This window comes from Pistacia vera, unplaced genomic scaffold (genome assembly GCF_008641045.1).
Source record: "Pistacia vera cultivar Batoury unplaced genomic scaffold, PisVer_v2 Contig563, whole genome shotgun sequence".
NCBI classification, from domain to species: domain Eukaryota; kingdom Viridiplantae; phylum Streptophyta; class Magnoliopsida; order Sapindales; family Anacardiaceae; genus Pistacia; species Pistacia vera.
The window spans coordinates 282,973-307,000 of NW_022196405.1; the positions used below are offsets into that span (position 1 = coordinate 282,973).

The 24,028-nt window shown below is 34.5% G+C and overlaps 1 protein-coding gene across 1 annotated transcript; it reads left to right on the plus strand.

Moving 5' to 3' along the window:
• The first annotated feature begins 14,100 nt into the window (after positions 1–14,100).
• Positions 14,101–21,437, plus strand: LOC116108366 (probable sucrose-phosphate synthase 1). The gene is made up of 12 exons (XM_031394613.1): positions 14,101–14,639; positions 14,754–14,995; positions 15,231–15,294; positions 15,441–16,139; positions 17,206–17,322; positions 17,463–17,594; positions 17,716–17,892; positions 18,459–18,512; positions 18,603–18,665; positions 18,768–19,709; positions 20,063–20,190; positions 21,058–21,437. Exons 1-12 carry the CDS (start codon positions 14,367–14,369, stop codon positions 21,335–21,337), a joined length of 3,171 nt encoding a protein of 1,056 aa, XP_031250473.1. The 5' UTR covers positions 14,101–14,366; the 3' UTR covers positions 21,338–21,437.
• The last annotated feature ends 2,591 nt before the right edge of the window (positions 21,438–24,028 follow it).

Sequence of the window (24,028 nt, forward strand, 5' to 3'; positions counted from 1 at the left end):
CTTGATCGGTTTTGGTCAATCTCAGCTTAATTCTATGTCAAATCCTAATGTAGAGTTTGGAAGTTTTATGTCTCCATACTTTACCTCTGGACAAATCAATTGATGAATTCTGAAATTCAGAATCAATATTATCCTCAACCTTTGCCTAGAGGATTCTATAATGGTAGAGGAAGAGGTAGATGTGGAAATAGATCAAGAGTGATCTGTCAAGTGTGTGGAAAAGTTGGTCATCTAACATTGAATTGCTATCATTGTTTTAATGTGCATTTCACTGGCAACAGAAGCAATTTTTTGACTCCTTAATAAACTAGTTTAGAAGACTCTTTTCAGAGATCTCAATATTCTGGTGGCATTCCTTAACAGTACTCTCATGTTCAACCTACACTGATGCCAATGAGTACTCAAAATGGAACTTTTCCACTATATCAGTCTAATGTTGGTGCTCAAGCTTCATTCCAATCAAAATCTTCTTCCAACAATACTGGTCATCTCCTGTGTTTACAGAAGTTCTTGCCAACATAATCTGTCCAGAGTTTGCTTCTATGAGTTTTGGAAATAATAGTCTCAACTGGTCACCTACTAATTTGTCCTTTTTTACTACAGCTTTTAATTCCTATAAAAGTGATGCTAAGTCTTCTGTTTTTGTACCTCCTATTTTCCATAATATTGTCTGTTTCCCATGACAATTGTGCTAAAAAAATGAGTTCCTTTCCATCATATCCTGTTCAAAAACCAATGCAATGTTGTGGCACAAAAGATTAGGACATCCACATGAAGCTATTCTCACTAAATTTTAACTGATTTACGTATAGATCAGTCTGTTAGTAGTACAATTACATTTTGCCAAGCTTGTCAATTTGGCAAACTTCATTAGTTCGTTTTTCCTAGGTCCAGTTTTAAAGCATCTAATCCTCTTGACTTGATTTACTCTGACTTATGGGGTCCTTCACCTATTCCTTTACTCGAAGGCTTCAAATATTATGTTCAGTTTCTTAATTATCATAGTAGGTTCGCTTGGATTTTCCCTTTAAAAGCAAAATCTGAAAATCAATTTATTTTTAAGCAATTTCATAAATTGGTTGAAAGGCAGTTCAATGCCTCTTTAAAATGTGTTTAAACTAATTGGGGTGGGGAGTTTAGAAGCCTTGTTCCTTACTTTCATGAACATGGTATACTGTTTAGGCATCTTTGTCCCCATACACATCAGCAAAATGGGAGGGTAGAGAGGAAACATCGTCAGATTATTAAACAAGGTCTCAACTTACTTGCATAGGCCAACATGCCTCTCAAGTATTGGTAGTTTGCTTTCCACACTGTTCTTTATCTTACAAATAGGCTTCCAACACCTGTCTTGTCTAATGTCTCTCATTTTCAAGTTTTGTTTTAAAAACACCTAACTATTCTATTGTCAAAGTGTTTGGTTATGCAATATATCCATTTCTTAGACCTTACAGTGCTCACAAGTTTAACTTTCACACTTCAAAATTCATTTTTATCGGTTATAGTTTACATCACAAGGGTTGCAAATGTTTAGACTCTACTGGTTGTGTCTATATTTGTCAAAGTGTCAAATTTGATGAATTTGATTTTCCTTTTTCTCCTTTATCATCTACTTCCATTTCATCTTCTTCACATTCTCCTTTATCTATTGAGTCTGACTCCCCTTTGTCATTTTCTCAAGTCTGGCAAATTCCTCATTTTACAATCCCTTCTGCTTATAACTTATCTCATTTGTCTGCTTCTACTCACTGTCCAACCACAAATAGTCAGTTATCTTCATCACTGCCACAACCTTGTAGTTCTTATATACCCTTTTCCTCCTCTGAGGAATCTTCCTCTACTCTATCTCCTGCTCCTTCCTCACTAGATTAGTCCAATACTTTTACTTCTTCCACAGCTTCTTTTGCCACTCCTCCTAACATCTCCATGCCTATCTCTATATCTTCTAGTTGGTCTTTTGATACAATACCACTTACAATTGACTTACCCTTTGAATCCTCACAACCTTCTTCCTTAAACACTCATCCTATGGTTACCAGATCTAAAGCCAAAGTTCACAACTCCATTTTAGTTCCTTCCTCTCATTTGGATACCACAAAACCAATCTCTATTATTGAAGCTCTCTTTCATTCCTCTTGGAGATCTGCCATGCAAACTGAATTTGATGCATTACTGGCCAACTATACTTAGGATTTGGTTCTAGCCACCTCTGATATGCATCCTGTTGCTAACAAATGGGTCAACCGGATTAAGTATAGCTCTGATGGTTCCATTCAGAGGTACAAGGCCAGGTTGATAGCTAAGGGCTTCCAACAGGCTCCTAGTGTGGACTATTGTGAAACATTCAGTCCCATAGTTAAATCTCCCACAATTAGGATTATTCTAAGTCTTGCAGTGAGCTATGGATGAGATATTCATAAAGTAGACATAAACAATACCTTTTTGAATGGGGAGTTAGCTGAAACAGTTTACATGTTCCAACTTGAGGGCTTTGTCAATTCTCAATATCCCTAACATGCATGCAAATTAACCAAAGCACTCTATGGACTTAAACAAGCTCCAAGAGCTTGGTTTGACAAGTTAAAGCATGCTTTTCTAATCAGTAGCTGATTCAAGTCTGTTTACAAAAAGGAGGATCAAGTGTTGTATGTTCTAGTGTATGTGGATGACATATTTCTTACTAGAAGCAATGTTGCATTAGTACAAGAAACAGTTCACAAATTGAACAAGCAATTTGCTCTTAAGACTTTGGGATCATTGAAGTATTTCCTTGGTTTTGAAGTCACTAGAACTGAATTAGTACTTCATATGAATCAAGAGAAATATGAAAAGGATTTGCTTGTCAAAACAAGCATGCTAGATTCCAAACCATGCTCTACACCTATGGCAAGGGATGGGCACAAAGCCCAGCCCCGCGGGGACCCGCCCCGACCCGGCCCTAACGGGACGGATTTTCCCTGAATCGTTCGGGCTTTGGGTCAAGATCGAGCCCAAGATTGGCCCCGGAATTTGGGGATGAGCTGGGGCCAGGATAGGTTTTGCCCCGGCCTGCCCCGGCCCGTATATATATATATATATATATATATATATATATATATATAGATATATATAATATATATATATATATATATATTATTATATATATATATATATTAATTTTAATAATTGAAAATCAATCCTACCTATATAATTTTAATATTTGAAAATCAATTAACATTATACAATGACAAATTATAATTTTGTAAGTATTTATGAAACTATATACAAATAGGTAATAATAAAACTAGATTAAATATATATATATATATATCATATTAATTTTAATAATTGACAATCAATCATATATACCTATAGTAATTTAATTTGAAAAACAATTATACTATACAATGACAAATTTAATTTTGTAAGTATTTTATGAAACTATATACAAATAGGTAATAAAATAAAACTTTAGATTATATATATTATATAATATATATATATATATATATATATATATATATATATATATATATTAATTTTAAAATTGTCCTCCACTGAAGCAAAATATATAGCCCTAGCTCAAGGGGCAACTAAGTAGCCTGGTTTAGGAGTTTTTTCAGAAATTGGTCTTCACTTATCTGAATACCTGTGATTTTGTGTGATAATCAGAGTGTTGGCTCTCTTGCCTCTAATCCATTTTCCATGCTCCCATCAAACACTTAGGCTGGATGCCCATTTATCTGAGAGCAAGTGATTGCCAAACAATTGAAAATGCAATATGAACTACGATCAAAGAGCTGATATTATTGCCAAAGCCCTCTCAGCTTCCAAGTTTGAATTCTTCAGAGATACTCTTACTGTGAAGCTATTGCCTCTATTTTGACTGTGCTGCTGAAGTTAAAAGTCTGTTGCCTGTTGCCTCTATTTGACTGTGCTGCTGAAGTTAAAAGTCTGTTGCCTGTTGCCTCTATTTGACTGTGCTGCTGAAGTTAAAAGTCTATTGCCTGTTGGCTCTTTTGTTATTTGACTGTGCTGCTGAAGTTAAAAGTCTGTGCCTGTTGCCTCTGTTGTTGTTGAGTTAAGGGCTGTTTTTGATAAAATGAGTTGCTGGTTTAGGTGCTGTTTTGATAAATGGGCAGTTTGTGCTGATTGAGTGTGCTGCTTGAATATGGTCTGTTCAATGATCAGCCGTGTTAAGGTGCTGTTTGATAAAATGGCAGTTTGTGCTGATTAAGTGTGGTGCTGTTAATGTCTATGGTGGTGTTGATTTCACTACTCAAATGTGCTATCTGCTGATGAGTCATAAAGACTGATGAGTCCTTGCTAGAAGTGTATGGTTTTCTGTTGAGCGATCTGTATTACAGTTCTAGCGGGCAGTTGTCAAATGTGCAGCTTTGTTAAGGTCTTCCAAGTTTGGTTGAGGAGAGTGAATAAGAATTCAAGAATGTTAAAGTTAGCAGTTGGTCAAAGATCGCACAGTTTAGTTTACGGGAAGTATGAAGAAGAACAAGTTGGCAAGATTCCCGAGTTTAGTTTGAGGGAAGATGTAAGAGAGAAAATGTAGTAAGTCTGTTAAGTACAAGGCTGCTAAGCCTCCGTATATTTCGTTATGGTTCTGTTAAAATACTGTTAATAGCTGTTAGAGTTCTGTTTCTCTGTTCGTATTAAGCATATCAGCTGTGCCATTTGTTCCTACTGCAAAAAATAATCAGAAGTTTCCAGATTTTTTTCTTTTCTCTCGTTAACTGTCTCTTCTCAGAGGGAATGAGAAAGGGATATGAATATGATTAAAATGGGAAAGGGAATTATTCTCATTTTCTTTCCCATCCAATCCACAAACGAAACATGTTAAATTTCGTCTTTGCATGATGCACTGCAAGATATAACAACTTTACGATAAGAAGTAAACTAATAGTTTCATGTGGCCACTTTCTTCACTTTATTCACACAGGCTTCTTTCAATATCATATTTTTTGTTTCTCCCATATTTGTGGAACAGGTGGTGTGTGATTTGAGAAACCTGGAAGAGTAGATCTCAGTAGAAATGAATTGGACGGGATAATAAGAAAACATGATATCTCTTAAAGCTATTGGATCTCTGCAACAATTACTTCACTGGAATTCACTTTCACAAAACAGGTTGCAAGTCCCATATTCATTCCACTCATTTGTCTAACCACTCAAACCTTGATGTCATCAACCAAAATGCTCCCCTGCAATGATATTTTACCTGAACAAATGAAGGTTGTGATTAGTAATCATAGACAAATAGATCAGAACCACATAAATAAATTAAAATATAGAGTGTTGTGAGATCTTTAAAAGGTTAGAAAAACTCAGTCAAGAGAAAGAATCCTAATTCCATCTTAAGTGATGAAATTGATCCCAAAAACTTTTTCCGGAAATTGGTTTCCAAAGTTTCAACTAATGACTATTGTATTTCGAATTGTCGACTTGGAGGACTCAATATAGCACTGCCTAGTCTGATACACCAAAATGACTGCGAAGTCTTCTTTCCTACATCAATTTTGGAGGAATTTTCCATCTTGGTTTTCAAAGAACAAAACCAAAATGGAAATAACTCTACGGGCCTTTTCATTTGCCATCACTTCCAAATCCTGACATAGTACTTGCTAGATATATATTATATTATCACAATATCTTCCAAGGTCGTATTCCCGCAAATATAGTTCGTTCTTTCCAATTTGAAGTCTTAATTTAATCATGGCTTCAAATGAGTCTTTAATCTGTCAAACTAGCTATCACATGACAATCTGGATGGCCAAATGTTCCTGCAATTTTTAACTCCACTCGAATGTAAAACTTTATGTGGATCACATCTCATCCAACAAAATTTTATCATTGATAGATCGATGTTAGTGATAACCATTTTTCAGGATACCTTCCAAATTGATTGGGAACTAGTCAAATTTGATGGAAGATTTTTCAATAATCTCGTTGAGGGTTCAATTCGGTTGAATTCTGCAAACTTGAAGGTATTGAATTTTTGTATCTTTCTGAGAACGATCTTTCTGGCTCTATACCATCTTGCTTCAGGCCAGAATCTGAGTAAAAATTGTGTCACTGTTAGAAAATAAAAGAAACTAAAAAAATATCAATAAACATTTAGAAAACTATCCAAAGATCCATATCCCATAGATATTTTTGCAGCTAAATTACCATAAGTTGGACATTTTCCCACAAAAGTAAATTATGTGTCGCAGATTGCTGAAAACACCATTTCAAAATGCGAGTATCCAAAGAATCATGAAATATTTATGGACCACAAGTGTTATCATCACTAGTATAGCCTTATCCAATTCCGAACAAGCCAATTTGGCATTCTAGTCTGGGCCTAAAAATCCAGAGCACAAGCACCCTACAATCACTATTTTGATATTACTTGAGACAAATTTGTCATTGAGTTTGTGCCAAGAAGAGATTGTCGCCCACATAATGCCTTCCACCTTCATGCATCGTAATCGGTAAATTAAGGGGCTACCATTACCCTCTAGTACAATGACATTAAATCCTGCATGAAACTGGAGTTATTTTAGTCACGTCGGATAACTATCGGTTATAGCATATCAAACAAAAATTCGTAATACAATCCAGTAGCAGTTCAACAACGATTAAAGCTGAATGATTTTGAGACTGGACGCTTTGAAAAGGTTTAAGTATAGAGACGCCAAGTGACCTCGAATAGGGGATATTCAGCCCTCAGGCCTCATCTTGCCTTGGGTATTCATATTTCATCGTGACAGGATAAATCTCCTGTGGTGAGTATAAGTATAAACCAATTAAGTGATTGATATTAGATTTGAAGATCTCGTAGCACATGCATGCAAACAATATAAGCTAGCTACAAGTTGTGCACTTTGCGAAAAGCTAAAATTAGAAATAATCAACCTTAGCTCTCATGTAGTTTTAGAATTATTAGGTTTTAATCTATCATGCCACCATCTTTTAAGGCAATTGCGTATAACCGTTAATTTTTCACATGCTTTTAGCCTTTAAAACTCTGTCTTTAGTCCCCGTCCAATTTGTTTAGTACTTGATGAATATGTAAAATATAAAAAATTAATTGAAGAAATACGAGGAAATGTATTTCTTTTATAGTTATTTAGTATTATGTGCAACTCGAAATTATTTAATGCTAATAAAATCAAATTAATATTATTACCCAATAATGAAAAGCTGACTACTGATATGGATTATGATTAATTCTTTCCAAAACATCCTATTACAATTTATTATCTTTCTAAAATACACCTTGCCAATATACGAAGATATATTCGGTCATTTCCAAAATGCCATCTTGTCAATTTTTGAGTGTATGGGCATGAAGGTAATAATGATTGAATCTTTCTATAATCACATGAAAATCTATTTCGATATGCTTCGCATTTAAAAAATCAGAGTGTTTTGTAAATGGTTATATAAGTTGGTACTTTTATTGTTAAAAACTTCAAATGGTGTTTTTAAGAGTAGAGAAGGCTTCTGCATTTAAAAAATCAGAGTTTGTGTAAAGGTTATATAAGTTGGTAATTATGTTAAAAACTTCAAATGTTGTTTTAAGAGTAGAAGGGTAAGTAAAAGATTGAAAAGCGCTAGAACAAGAAATTCTTTATGATTTCTGTGTCTTAAAAGAAGTCAAAAATTCCTCCATAAAGTATACAAATGAAAGTTTCTTCTTATAAATATTCATCAACCTTTTTTGAAGTTGGTGGCATGAGCAATCTTTTTATAAACATTTGTTCAATCATTATTAATTAATCTATAACTGTATATCCCAAGCACCTTTTTGAAGTGGTTTTAAATCTTTCTTTTTGTTATCACTTAAATCTTTTCTTTGATTTTGGCTAGTGTAACTAGATTATAGGCTAGGTTTTCTCAAAAATCTTCATATTCAAGCAAAAAACTTTATATGGACTCACCAATACCCAAATTTACTATTTTCATCAAACTTCATAAATTTAAGACAGATTAAGAATTTTGTGCCACCATCTCTTTATGATAGTTTGATTTTGCTCAATTGTAACAAGTCTTACATAGAAACGAAAACCTTAACAAATAAACTTAAATAACAAATATAAATTATTATATAATCATGGTGAGGTGTAGGTTTTACATGTGTAAATTAATGATTAAAAATTAATTTAAATTTGCACTATTTCAAAGAATGTGTATTAGGAAGATGTTATATTAAATATATTGGTTAAATTAAAATAAATGTGAGTATATTATATAAATTACTAAATTGTTCTCTTTTAAAATAATAAATAATATTATATTATTTGGATTTTTTTTAACCCCCTATTTAAGATTTTGTTAAAACATCTTGGCCACAATAAAAGTTTAAAATTAGCCAAAACACCCTCTGCTACCAAAGACGATGCTAATCGTCGACCACCACCACTGGCTGCAACCAGCAATCGTTAGAATGGCGATGTCAGCTGGATCTAGCTAGTCGTGCGCCATTCCAGTGATGTCAACCGACAAATGCGATGGTGGCCAAATATGGTTGTGGTTTGGGTAATTTAGTTGAAGAGCAAGGGTAATAATGTCTTAAAAATCTGTGTATAAGGATAAAATAGTATATGAATTTCTTGTAAATTGTTATAACAAGGGCATTACTGTCCAAAAATTTTTAGTTAGGTAAAATTGTAACAAATTAAAATATAAGTAATCTTAGAATATCTTAAAAAATGATAGTATCAGTTACACCTATATAACCTACAATAATATTATTGGTATTAGAAGATTACCCATAATCTTTTATACTTGACAACAAAGATAGTAATGTCAATATAAGATAACATACTGGAGTAATTGAGAATTACCCCAACAAACACACCTTATGGGTGCGTTGTTTCAGAGGCAAATAGATAACACTAGTAATCTATTATTTTCTAGAAATTACTATGTTGGGGTCAAGTAATGAAAGATTACAATAAACTTTCAATGCCAATAGTGGTTATTGTAGGTGAAAACGGGGGTAATTTGATTACCGTCTGGGAGGTGTTATTTTTTATTAACGAGGTAATCAACTGTCCATACAATTTTAACTAAGAATAAAACATTTTGGACATAAAGCCCTCATATGTCTACTAAATAACAGTTAGCCCAAATGAGTGAAATGATTCTTTAAATCATATTTATTTTTTTTAGACAGAAATATCCTCACTATTTACATGGAAATACCAAAATTCCTTAGCCACCTAAGACAACCATCGGTATCAGCCACCATTGCGGCCGCTATTGGCAGTCATCGAAATGACGCACAATGGTTGGATCTGGCTGACTGTGCACCAATCTAGCAGTTGTTTTACTAGATTGAAGGCTAGAAATGGCCAGATGCCGTGGATCTGGCGGAAATGACCAGAATCCATTTGGACGTTTCGGCAAGATCCAAGGTGTAAACAGCCACAGATCTAGCCGTTAACGGCTAGAACATATTGGCTGTTTTTGGCCAGATCCATGACCATTGGGCCAAGATCTGGTCGTTATGGCCAAAAGGATTAGGCTTTCCGACTAGATCCATGGCCATCTGACCGTTTTGGGCCTTTGATCTAGCGAAACGGTCAAATCAGTGCATGACAGGCCAGATCCGACTGGTCGTGCACTGTTTCGACGACTATGATGACGACCTACAGTGGTGCCTGACAGTGGCTGTCTTGGGTGGCTGGGTGTATTTGTTAAATTTTAAACTTTTGTTGTTGGGGTTGTTTAGAAAATGCTCAAATGTAGGAGGTTAAAAAATGTACAAAAATAATAATAATAATATAATAATAATACTAACAAGGAAGGACAATTCAGTAAAAATCTCTCAGAATATTTTATTTCTCTCAATAAACATATTAATTACTATATTCACCAATCAACCAAAATATATTGAATATTCACCATTAATCTTCAAGTAATCTATATCAGGGTAATCTTATCTTTTCAGTGATAATAAATTCTCCAAAAACAAACACACCCAAGGCTATATTATATGAACTATATTTTTTATTACATTTGGACATTAATTATAATATTGATCGATTGCAATCGATAGTTTTTATTTGATAATAAATATAAATTCAATAGTGATTTAAGAGAATGTTTTACATTTCTTCTTCAATTGAGTGATGCGAACTAATTTTATATAATGAGAATATCAATTAATTAATAGTGTTCTCATTATCATTTATTTCAAATGAGGCTTAAATACAAATGGGTTATGTATAACCAATTCTTGGCCAAGGCCAAAACGCCACATGATATGCGGTGGCAAGCAAAACAATTGGGTGCAGCGTGTCAATTGGTGAGACACCAACCTATACAGTAAAATTAATTAGAAAAAAACAAATAAATACCTTTGTGCTCGTGAGCAAATATTATAAAATGGGATGTTTACGTTTTACATACAAATAACCAACCTGTAAGGTCTGAAGATTATCGTCTTAATAAACAAATGATGATTAGGAAGAATGATTGTAGAGGGACGTGTCCCTTTAAGTAATACTGTAGAAAATTATAATATTTTTTTAATTTTTTCAAAGTCATCATCTCACTTACACTCATTCGGGCCCCCCACTAACGTGACAAATCAATCTACTGATAAATAATTTCTTTGAATCTACTCAACAGTGGAATATTAATTTGCTAAACCTATATCAACACATAAGGAATCTTCTTTGACAAAACCCTATTGTTAAATTAAGTAGCTTGCTAGGTTGACAAATTCATGAAAGACCTACTGAATTAATTAATTTAAACCAATCAACTTACGCGTAATAAAGCCTATAAATATTTTATGAATTGTCTTAATATGTATTCTAATATTAAAAGATTTTATTTATTTATTTAGATGCATATTATATATAGAAGATAAGACACAATTTTCAATGTAATCATAATACTATTTTTTTTTTTTTTTTTTTACTGTTTTTAACGTATGTTCTTATGACACACATCAATACAAGTCACATTTATAAATCTCTATTTTATACTCTAATATTAAAAAAATTATATAAATTTTTTATAAGCAGGACATAAATTTAAAACTTCATATACAAATTTTATTCATATAGTATTATTTAAGTTAAAATTTATTTATAGCACTATAAATTTAGGAATATGACCGAATAATTAATCATCAAATTAAAGATATCTATTATATTTTACAGGAAATGAAAATGGGAAACCAAGATAATGAATTTATTATTTTAATACATTAATAATCAATATATTCATCTTTTTTACTTGATGGGTGACACCATCCTTTTCTCTCGGATCACCATAAGTCAATTTCTTAGTGGAAGTTAAGAGCCATTTATATAAGATAACAATTTAGTTTGAGATTATTATAGCTTGTCTCATAATTAATTATGAGTGTGAGTCTACTTTTGAAATAATCAACTTTAAATATAATTTAGTAGGGTGTTTGTTTTCTTAATTTTAAAATCACTTTTATTTTTAAGAGATGATATATTAACTATGTATAAAGATCAAAACAAACCTTAAGGGCTTGGTTTGATGGTAAAAAATATTTGCTCCTTTCATTGATTGGTTTAAACCACATTGAAGTCATTTAATACATTTGTGGCTTACCTAGAATATTGAACTTGTGGAAGAGTATTCAATAGCCTTCAGGATTAGTTGACATGTGCATAAGTTGGTCCGGACAATCCGGTTATCAAAAAAATAAAAGAAAGATCAAAATGGGTATAGTTTGAATTTTTTTTATTATTAAAATATATTTAAAAAAATGAAAATTGGCTAATGATGGCTGATTGCCTCTACCGGTGAACTTGTCGACGGCGAATGAGTGCACACCATCGGCACCATTGAGATCGATGACCGCCGATCTACACAATGATGTCGACTATTTGTCGAAATTAGGTTGTTTTAAACCATAGAAAGTTGGAAGAGTTTGGCTGAAACTTTATTAGATTTCTGCGGTATAACCATGCCATATTACAATAACCCTTTGACACCATTGCGTAGATAGTCAATCGGGTGTCGAGGATGTAAACTCATTTGCTAGAAGCTGGCCGGCGTCTCCATAGGTCAATTCATGTATTTCTATATTTTATTAATCTAATTTATAGATAATTAGAATTTATATTTAATTTTAGGGTATTTTGGTAATTGTATTTCTGAAAGCTGATTTTGAATTCCAAAAGTTATAAATACCTACTTTTAATATCATTCAATCAAATAGATTACCAAAAAAGTAAATTGTTCTATAATCACTTTTGAAATGTGTTTATCAAAAATATATTGGATTATTGTTTAAGAAATAAGTGATTATGAGAGAAGCTACAACAATCTCAAATTAAACCTAAAACTATTTTGTGTATTATTTATTCATTCTTGTTGTTGTGTAAGAGTTTCGTCAATGAAACAAAAGCCATAGCGATATATTTTGAAGAGATTGAAGAAGGCTTGTAATTTTGGGAACTGAGGACCACCAAGTTAGGGGATTGTCAATTTAATGGTCATCTTTTTGATAACTAACAAACGTTTAATTAGTTGATAAATAAAGACAGGATGATGTAAGACTGTCGTTTCTCTGTCATTTAAACGTCTCTATAAAATTTCATAATTTCTAAATAGGTTGAAATATATATAGATAGATAATATTTAATGCAAATACTATTATGAAAACCTTAATGTATGAACTAAAAATTAGCAACTACTCTTTAACTTCACAATATATTATATAGTCAATCTCTATTTCAAATATCTTAAAGTTTTAAACATACGACCAATTACTAGGTTGTTATTTTCAGAAAGTACAAACTCAAAACTACTTTTAGACTATTATAGGTATATAACATGATCAAGAGCCACATTTTTTTACACAATTTTTTCTATTTAAATAAAACCATTAGATGTTAAAGATATTGAATTACGAACATGAATGATAAAGTGAATGCTGAATTAATAAATTCAAAGGATTTTATTTCCGATTTTTCACTCTTGAAATTTAGTCAAAGATTCTTGACCAATTTTGAACCAAAATTCAAAAGTGGTACAAATAAAGATAGAGCACTTTTGAAATTTGCTAATAAAATGAAAACTACATATTATATCTGTCCTAAAAATTAGAGTAAATTAGTTTAGGAAATCGAAGACAGCAGTGGCAGAATCCAAAAGTAATAAATCTTTATGGTTACGTGTCTGGTGTGGGTAAAGCAATGGGGGCATATTACTAGGATCTTTTCTTAAATTCTTATTAATCATTCATACCCACAAGACCCCTCCTTCCCTCATTCTTCTGACACCTGTCTTCTCTTCTCTTCTTTATTATCCCATTATCTCCACTAATCTACCTCATCTTTAGACAAATTAATTAAACCCTCATGCCTCTTCATATTACAATTACCTCCCCCTCACTCTTTTAATTAAATTTATAGTTATAATTAGGGATAATTTAGTCATTTCATTTTTTTTTTTAAAATACAATTTCAAAACTTCGAAACACTATTCAACACTAAATATATTAGTGTCAATTTGTTAGTGGTCAATTGGCAGTGTCATGATCTCACTATCTTGATTTGTCTACTTCTATAATCTTAAACAAATACAACTACCATTAGATTATAAATATATATTAGGTATTGTTGCAAAGTTAGAAATCGATTGAAAACTTCAACGATGGTAACAAATTAATAAATTGCATGAACTAATTTTAATGATGTTAAGTATGTCATTGAATTTGTCATCGATTAATAATAATTTAGTAAGGTTTATTTCATTTTTAAGTTAAGATTATACCGTTAAATACATTACGACAATGACATCTTGATATTGTGAACAATGACAAAGAATGTCCGCATTAGCTTAAGTGGCATCAATCAATAGCATGTGCAATGTTATTATCACTATTCATTTTATAACCGTCACTATTTAAAATTCAGTTCTCAATTTATGGTTCTTACTTCGGGGAGGTTTTGTGTATTTTAAAAAACTGTGGGCTTTAAAGGAAGTCCTCGCAAATTACACCTTCCACGCTGATGGATGTATTTAACTGTGTGATATGAAGTATCATATAGTCATTATAAATAAGGTAAATTTTCATTTAATATTTTCTTAAATTTGGTTAAAATAAAATTAGATTTTCTTCCATATGCTCATAGAGAAGTGAGCAAGAAACTTTGAGCAGAGTTTAGAGAGTATACAGTTACAACAAGTTAACAAATTTACAGAGTTTTACAGTTCTTAAGACACCAAAATCCCGAATTCCTCTCCCTCTGTTTGTCTCTTCCTTCTCTCTCTCTTACAACACGACTTTGAACTCACGGCACACTGTCCTTATCGTATAACAAATAATTAACGCCATTCTCTCTTCTTCTTCAAGAAGAGTTTAGCAAGTTCTCAACTTCCTTTTAATGGCCGGAAACGACTGGATTAACAGTTATCTTGAAGCAATTCTTGATGTGGGTCCAGGCCTGGACGACGTTAAATCGTCTCTGCTTTTACGAGAGAGAGGCAGGTTCAGTCCTACCCGATACTTTGTTGAAGAAGTTATCACTGGCTTCGATGAGACCGATCTCCACCGCTCATGGGTTCGCGCTCAAGCCACCAGGAGTCCCCAGGAGAGAAACACGAGATTGGAGAACATGTGTTGGAGGATTTGGAACTTGGCTCGTCAGAAAAAGCAGGTTTGATTTTAGTCTTTAGATGTTTTGAATGTTATTGATGATCTAGTTTTAGGATTTTGTTTGGTTAGATTGAATGATTTGTCAGTTATTTAGAAGGGCTTTGTTGTTGTGTAGCTTGAAGGAGAGGCAGCTCAGAGGACGGCGAAGCGTCGGCTCGAGCGCGAAAGAGGGCGCAGAGAAGCAACGGCTGATATGTCTGAGGATTTATCAGAGGGAGAGAAAGGGGATTTGGTGGGAGATTTATCATCTCATGGTGATAGCAACAGAGGGAGATTGCCTAGAATAAGTTCTGTTGATGCAATGGAGACATTTGTTAATCAACAGAAGGGGAAAAAACTCTACATTGTACTGATAAGGCATGAACTCAACTTGGTGCTCTAGTTTTTATCATGTCAGGAAAGGTTTCGGTTAATTTTTGCTTTCAATAGTTTGTGCAAGTGTTGTAACTGCTGTTTGGATATTAATTGATTGACTAAGAAAGAAAATTAATGGATGATTAAATATGTTTAGTTTTATTCTATGGTAAGATATAATGAATTTAGTATGTTCTGGCATGCATGATGGTGTTATTTACAAAAAGTATCTGTGCAGCCTTCACGGTCTCATACGAGGAGAAAATATGGAGCTTGGTCGTGATTCTGATACTGGTGGTCAGGTAATATTTGGTTGCAAAAACTTGCTTCTTGATGTTGGTACATTATAGATACAAAATTATTTTATGTGATGGCATTTGTGGTCTCTCAACCAATTATGGTTTTTGAAAAAAATTTGCTGTTATTGATACATTATTCTTTCTTCTAGGTTAAGTATGTTGTGGAACTTGCAAGAGCTTTGGGGTCAATGCCTGGAGTATATCGAGTAGATTTGCTGACTAGACAGGTATCGGCACCAGATGTAGATTGGAGTTACGGTGAACCCACAGAAATGCTTACACCGTTAAATTCAGAAGATTTCATGGATGAGATGGGGGAGAGTAGTGGTGCTTATATTATTAGAATTCCATTTGGTCCAAAAGATGAATATATTCCTAAAGAACTTTTGTGGCCTCACATCCCAGAGTTTGTTGATGGTGCCCTTAACCACATAATCCGGATGTCCAATGTTCTCGGGGAGCAAGTTGGTGGTGGGAAACCAATCTGGCCTGTCGCCATCCATGGCCATTATGCAGATGCAGGTGACTCTGCTGCTCTTCTGTCTGGTGCACTAAATGTACCAATGCTTTTTACTGGCCATTCACTTGGACGAGATAAATTAGAACAGCTTTTAAAGCAAGCCCGGTTGTCAAGGGATGAAATAAACACAACATACAAAATAATGCGTCGGATAGAAGCTGAGGAATTAGCACTTGATGCCTCTGAAATAGTTATAACTAGCACTAGACAGGAGATCGAGGAGCAATGGCGTTTATATGATGGTTTTGATCCTATTTTGGAACGTAAACTGCGAGTGAGGATTAGGCGTAATGTGAGCTGTTATGGCAGGTTCATGCCTCGCATGGTTGTAAGTACCTGGACATAATTTAATTCTTTAGCTCTTGGTGTGAAAATAATATTTTTGAAACCAAGTGCACTTTCCTTTTCTAGAGCTTGGGTTCTTTATCTTTATCTAGGTAGAGCGGGAAGCTAAGTACGGTTGATTAATGAGCTTTGTTGAACCTGGATTGGTTTCACCAAATTCTCATTATTTATATATTAGACACTTGTCCTCTTAAAAGTTGGTGAGTTGGACACCTGAGGACATGGCATCTATGTCTGGCGGTGACCATACTTACAGGGTTACTCATAGGAGAATGCACATTTATTTGCATAACTGTCTGTGACACTTTGAGGGTGCTATGCAATTCTGTTTAAAGACTGTCTACTATTAAACAGCATAGAATCATGGTCTAATAGATGTTTTTGTAATTATCATTTTCTTTTATGAGAAACTTAGATGTATATATATAATAAGAATTATTAGTACGGGGTGGACATGATGTCCACAAAAAGCACAAAAACCATCAGGGGTAAGTAAAATCTACACGAAAACAGTAAAACCATGTTAAATATAAACTGAGATGTATGATTATCATGGATATATAAATATAAACCCATATAGGCATGTCCTTGAGTCTAGATATTGTAGTGTTGCTGTGTCCTTAGTAAAACATAAACCTGTTGTTAGTATTTGCAAATCTTAGTTTCACTTGGATAAACATGCAGGCATATATATATAAGATAAAATATGTAGCAAGTTAATGGGTGTATGACATGCTGGCCACAAAAGAATGCGAACTGCAACATGGATAGCGGGGTATCAAAGGGTATTGGCCTCATCAGAACCAATTATGGGCTGGGCAAGGGTACAGTTATTTTAGGTGATTTCATTTTCAGATATATCATAGGCTTAGCAAAAAAGACTTAAATACTAAGCATGAAGTGAGCCAGGATAGACCTTCTTTTCAGAGCAGTCTGGTTTAATTGAAAATATTTACTTCCTTATGGGTTTGTCTTCTGGTACACTTAATATTGTGGCTAAATACATTGCGATTTCATGGTATATAATTGATGAATGTATAATTCTGCAGATAATTCCTCCTGGAATGGAGTTCCATCATATTGTTCCACAAGATGGTGATATGGATGGTGAGACAGAAGGAAATGAAGACCATCCTACTTCTCCAGATCCATCTATCTGGACTGAGGTAATAATAATTCTTAGGTACTTGTTTGATGTGTCCTCGATAGATGACCTATATACTAAATGGAACTTGGATAATGTGTCTGCAGCCATGAATTATTATGGTGTATAATTGATGTCCTTTTTTATGTTGGTATATTGCAGATAATGCGCTTCTTTACCAACCCAAGGAAGCCTATGATACTTGCACTTGCTAGGCCTGATCCAAAAAAGAATATCATGACTTTGGTTAAAGCATTTGGAGAATGTCGTCCACTGAGAGAGCTTGCTAACCTTGTATGTTTTAAACTCAATGACACTTGATTGTTGAAGACATCTTGCTGTTCAGCTGAATTTGCTTTCTGTTGAGGTCATATTATGTTTTAATTTTCTTGATATTTTCCTTGGTGGCCTTCAGACTCTAATTATGGGTAACCGAGAAGGAATTGATGAAATGTCAAGCACAAATGCTTCCGTTCTTCTCTCAGTACTTAAGCTTATTGACAAATATGATCTCTATGGACAAGTGGCATATCCTAAACATCACAAACAATCTGATGTTCCTGACATATATCGTCTTGCAGCAAAGACAAAGGTACTTGTTGGAGGTTCTTTGTATCATTAAATTCAGTGCTAGTCAACTACCATTTTTTTTTTTTGCAGTGTACTTTAGACATCTGTTTCAGAGTGTCATCTACATTCTATGTTTGGATATTATGTGCCAGACATGTTTTCTTCTTATAATTCTTTATACATGTGATATCTAATTTATGAAATTGATTTCCTATCATTATCATTATTCACCATTCAACTTCATGCTGCCTAACAAAATTTTCTTTCTTTTTTTTTTTTTTTTTCTCATTACGTGGCATCATGCTTTGATTTGGCTAAATATTAGCTTTAAAGTCAAAAGTTGGGTTTGTGGGGTTTTGGTTTTTTGTGTTTCTTTGAGGCTTTCCTTGAGGCATTCAATTAGGGTGATTTGTTAATGCCATTATTATGAAAATTGATTTCATTATCTACATATGACTACCAAGTTTAGGGTGCATGTATATGCTTGATTAATGTTCTCATATTTGAAGCATCTACTTATGAACAGAGGCTAGGCAGTTCATACATGGTATATATCTTATATTTATAATTTATCCAACTTCTGTGCAGGGTGTTTTCATTAATCCAGCTTTCATCGAGCCATTTGGGCTTACTTTGATTGAGGTGCTATTTCTAATACATGTAAAGATATTTCTTCCAATTATTCACTTTCATTTCAAAATCCAAAGTGACTGTGGTTCTTTGGTTGAACAGGCAGCAGCTCATGGTTTGCCACTTGTTGCCACAAAGAATGGAGGTCCTGTTGATATACACCGGGTATAATTGATGATTATATATACTACTTGCATGATTATTTGTATATATGGCCTGAATAGAAGTTCACCAAGTTTTCTAATTTGAAGTGGAAATAAATTACAGGTACTTGACAATGGTCTTCTTGTTGATCCCCATAATCAACAATCTATTGCTGATGCTCTTTTAAAGCTTGTTGCGGATAAGCAGCTTTGGGCAAAGTGTCGACAGAATGGATTGAAGAACATTCACCTTTTCTCTTGGCCGGAGCATTGTAAAACTTATCTATCTAGGATAGCCAGTTGCAAACCAAGGCATCCACAGTGGCAAAGAAATAATGATGAAGGTGAAACATCAGAGGAAGAGTCACCAAGTGATTCCTTGAGGGATATACAGGATATATCTTTGAACTTGAAGTTTTCAATGGATGGAGAAAAGAGTGGGGCTAGCGGAAATGATAATTCCTTAGAATGTGAAGGACCTGCTGATAGAAAGACTAAATTAGAGAATGCTGTTTTAGCATGGTCAAAGGGTGTTGTAAAGGACACACGAAAGACTGGGTCCACAGATAAAGCGGACCTAACTACCGGTTCTGGTAAGTTTCCAGCATTGAGGAGGCGGAAGCATATCTTTGTCATTTCTCTGGATCTTGATAACACTACAGGTATTGTTGAAGCCACCAGAAAGATATTTGAGGCTGTGGAAAAGGAAAGGACCGAAGGCTCTATTGGGTTTATATTGTCAACATCAATGACCTTATCTGAGATACACTCTTTTCTTGTATCGGGGGGCTTCAAGCCTAATGATTTTGATGCTTTTATTTGTAATAGTGGGAGTGATCTCTACTATTCAACTCTTAATTCGGAGGATGGTCCTTTTGTGGTTGACTTCTATTACCATTCACATATTGAATACCGTTGGGGTGGGGAAGGACTGAGGAAGACTCTGGTTCGTTGGGTGACTTCAGTTAATGATAAGAAGGCTGAAAATGAGGACAAAGTTGTCACAGCAGCCGAACAACTTTCAACCAACTACTGCTATGCTTTTACCGTGCAAAAGCCTGGAGTGGTATGTTTTGTTCTCTTATTCTTTTGATATATTTTTTACAATTAAACAACTGCTTTTTCCCTAAATTGTGGGTCAATTTATTGTGTGGATTAAGATTTAATGCAGTTGGCTTTGCATCTTGGAAAAAAGTAATATTACACCAACAACCCTTTCTCACAAACTTTTTCTCACAACTCTGACATGACAACTCGCAATTAATTAGTGGGATCCATGCGGGACCCATGTGGAACCTGTTGTGAGCTGGCCTATTGCGAGTTGCCACGTTAGAGTTGTGAGAGAAAGTTTGTGAGAAAGGGTTGTTGGTGTAGTATTATTCTAAATCATTTATTTTTGTGTTGTGTATCTCTTACTAGGTTACCCCTGTCAAGGAACTAAGGAAGTTGCTGAGAATTCAAGCTCTTCGTTGTCATGTTATTTTTTGCCAAAATGGTACTAGGATAAATGTTATTCCAGTTTTGGCATCACGTTCCCAAGCTCTCAGGTAAAGTTTTACTTTTGTTCTTATTGATGGAATAACAGTTCTAGATTACACTCTTAAAACCTTCAGTATCCTTTCTTTTTAAATAGTATTGCCATGGATATTCAAGCTTATGACTTGAGTAGGGTGCAATCTGTCATTCCCTATTTTGAAGTACAGTTGAATTAAGTTACAGTTTTATTATTCCTTCATGCACTGCTCAGTATGTTATGCACCATTCATTGCTTGCATGATGTTATGTGCAAATGCTACTGTTTGTATCATATGGTAGAATAAAGGTGCAATTTTTTTGTTTTAAACAATTTGTGTACTTAGTTTGAAGCCATTTGAATGATATCCACAACTTTTAAAACTGTCTTAATTGATAAAAGTGATTGAGCTTTGAACTGATAAACCGAATGATAAGAGTTGATGGCTATGTTTTCTTTGCCTTAGTTGTGCAACAATCAAATATGGTCCTAAGGATCTTCATGGTGACTTTTGGTCAATGTAGTTAGAAATTTACACTTGCAAAAGTAGTACAAGAGCTCTGAAAAACTTGCTCCTATCGTTTCTTGCTATCGCTGTGGTAATGTGCCAATTGTACTGTCGAACAATGTAGTATATTGAGGCTGAGGATACTATTAGTTTAGCTGGTTAGGTCTATTGTTGGAGATCTTGGGATTAATTTGATTTTTAATCTCACCAAGGTTGGGATCTTGGGGGCATCTGGGATGAGGGTTGAGAGAAAAGTTGGAGGATATTAGTAAGCAGTGGGGTTTGATGAATCTATGTTATTATATTGCCATATGTTATTGAGCTAATTTTATTCAAATTCATTTGGCTGTCATAACAATTTTGTTAAGTTTAATGACTTAAAACATATGACAGGTATCTATATGTTCGGTGGGGTGTGGAGTTGTCAAAGATGGTGGTTTTTGTCGAAGATTCTGGGGACACCGATTATGAAGGACTTCTTGGTGGTGTGCACAAAACTATAGTATTGAAGAGAGCTTGTAGCACCGTGAGTAATCAAGTCCATGCCAATCGGAGTTACCCTCTCTCAGATGTCATTCCATTTGACAGCCCCAATATTATTCAGACTACTGAAGATTGGGCAAGTTCTGACGTCCGCAGTTCTTTGGAGAAACTAGAAGTTCTTAAGTGCTAGAAAATTTCATCTTTGAAATTTGATTGAAGCTTCTCTTGTTCATAACTGGGTCTTTTCTTGTTGCTGTTGTTGGTAGCTCCAGATGAGCATTTTCTCCGGCGCTTTGAAAGCCTTAAAAGCAATTGTCGCTATTGTCATGAGACCTGAAAGTTATTACATTTTCCTTCTTGTGTATTTTGTATATTCAGTGAAACCCCAGGGATATTGAAGCCTTGCTGCTGCTACTGGCCTGAGTTTCTCAATTAAAGCCTGCTTCTATGTTTTCAGAATGGCTATTGCTTGTATCTTATAATGTATCAAAGTATCAAAAAGTCAGTACTTGAGGCACGATCCTTTTATTAAAAGTATACAGAAGAATGTTTTAACGAATAATGTTGGACAAATATATTGAAATCTGGATTGAAATAATGCCCAATTTTCCTTTGACCAGGCGTAAAATCTTATGGATCTTAGTTCACAACAATATGTCATGGTTATAATTTCGTTTTTGTAATTGTTTCTTTTCATGCTTTCAATTGAATTTGTAATTAACAGACATGCTAGTCTGTTGCCACCTTGCCAAACTAGTTTTGCATCCTTCTAGTTACGGATGTCAATGAGGCAGATTGGGACAGATGTAATTTCCATTCCATGTCCATCTTTTTTATGAATAGTCAAATCCACCTCTTTACCAATTCTTAAATAATTGGGTGGAACGGGTTTTGGTTATGTTTTGATGAGAAAACCTTTAACTTGCCCTGTTCGATTAGGGATGGCAACGGGGCAGGGACGGGGACCCCATTCCCATTCCCATTTCAAAAACTGCTTATCAAGCATCTCTTGTTTCAATTTTTTAGGATAAGGAAGGGGAGGAATATATTTCCTCTCAACAACATTTTTACCAACCGATTTACCATTTTTTTCAGGGTTGGTTGCTTCACACACTTTTGGCTCTTCCTTTTTTTCTGTCTCTTGAGCCTGCTTCACTTGAGAGTCATTCAAGCCTTCATTTTGCTTGGTTTCTTCCAACTGTTTCCCACTTCTCAACGTGATGGCGTTGACTTGCTCTTTCGGGTTCTTCTCAGTGTTACTTGGTAAAGCGCATTGTGTTCTTTCTGAGACTAAATTTTCAAGCTGTTCCACTTCTACCTCCAAGTTTCGAATGGATGCTTCTTTTGTTTTAGTATCTTGATTCAGCAGTGCTCACAAATTTAGCCATCATATCCTCCAAGTTAGATTTCTTCTCTTGAGGTGTTGGAATTCTTGAGGTGACGATGTAGTGACATTCTGGTTCCACGAGAAATTTGGATGATTCCTCCATGGTGAGTTGTATGTGCTACTACATGGATTTTCTGCNCAATATGTCATGGTTATAATTTCGTTTTTGTAATTGTTTCTTTTCATGCTTTCAATTGAATTTGTAATTAACAGACATGCTAGTCTGTTGCCACCTTGCCAAACTAGTTTTGCATCCTTCTAGTTACGGATGTCAATGAGGCAGATTGGGACAGATGTAATTTCCATTCCATGTCCATCTTTTTTATGAATAGTCAAATCCACCTCTTTACCAATTCTTAAATAATTGGGTGGAACGGGTTTTGGTTATGTTTTGATGAGAAAACCTTTAACTTGCCCTGTTCGATTAGGGATGGCAACGGGGCAGGGACGGGGACCCCATTCCCATTCCCATTTCAAAAACTGCTTATCAAGCATCTCTTGTTTCAATTTTTTAGGATAAGGAAGGGGAGGAATATATTTCCTCTCAACAACATTTTTACCAACCGATTTACCATTTTTTTCAGGGTTGGTTGCTTCACACACTTTTGGCTCTTCCTTTTTTTCTGTCTCTTGAGCCTGCTTCACTTGAGAGTCATTCAAGCCTTCATTTTGCTTGGTTTCTTCCAACTGTTTCCCACTTCTCAACGTGATGGCGTTGACTTGCTCTTTCGGGTTCTTCTCAGTGTTACTTGGTAAAGCGCATTGTGTTCTTTCTGAGACTAAATTTTCAAGCTGTTCCACTTCTACCTCCAAGTTTCGAATGGATGCTTCTTTTGTTTTAGTATCTTGATTCAGCAGTGCTCACAAATTTAGCCATCATATCCTCCAAGTTAGATTTCTTTTCTTGAGGTGTTGGAATTCATGAGGTGACGATGTAGTGACATTCTGGTTCCACGAGAAATTTGGATGATTCCTCCATGGTGAGTTGTATGTGCTACTACATGGATTTTCTGCTGCCTGTGAAAATTTGAGACAAAATTAGCTTGCTTAGAAGGATGTGCAAATGAATTACTTACCTAACATTCATGATTTGGATGGCCTCTTCCACAAAAATCGCAAGGGGAAATTTGACTTTGCACTGCAATAGCCTTCGAGTTGTCTATTTTCTTATGCAAAGGTTCTGTCTGGGCTGCTAATGCTCTGATCGCATCTACATTGTGAACTGCTGGTCTCCTCATTACTTATATACCTGTAGCCCATTGCCAACTGTTTGCAGCCATTTCTTCAAATAGTTCATGTTAGGATAAGTGTACTAGAGTCAATAATATTAGACTCTTGTAATATTATATTGAATATCAATAAAGGCATAAATTATATATCATAGCATTCATTTATATATTTGTATTTATATATTGATATACGTCCTTAGAAGGGTTGAACCGTGACAATTGAATTAAGTGTTTTAAATTTTAATTGTGAGAACCTTATGATCAC

What these genes read in the sequence shown, in the direction of transcription:
- LOC116108366 (XM_031394613.1), top strand. Translation starts at nt 14,367, where the DNA reads ATGGCCGGAAACGACTGGATTAACAGTTATCTTGAAGCAATTCTTGAT. An exon ending in ATTCTGATACTGGTGGTCAG is followed by an intron (nt 15,295 to 15,440) that starts GTAATATTTGGT and finishes TCTTTCTTCTAG; the next exon opens with GTTAAGTATGTTGTGGAACT. An exon ending in TCACGTTCCCAAGCTCTCAG is followed by an intron (nt 20,191 to 21,057) that starts GTAAAGTTTTAC and finishes AACATATGACAG; the next exon opens with GTATCTATATGTTCGGTGGG.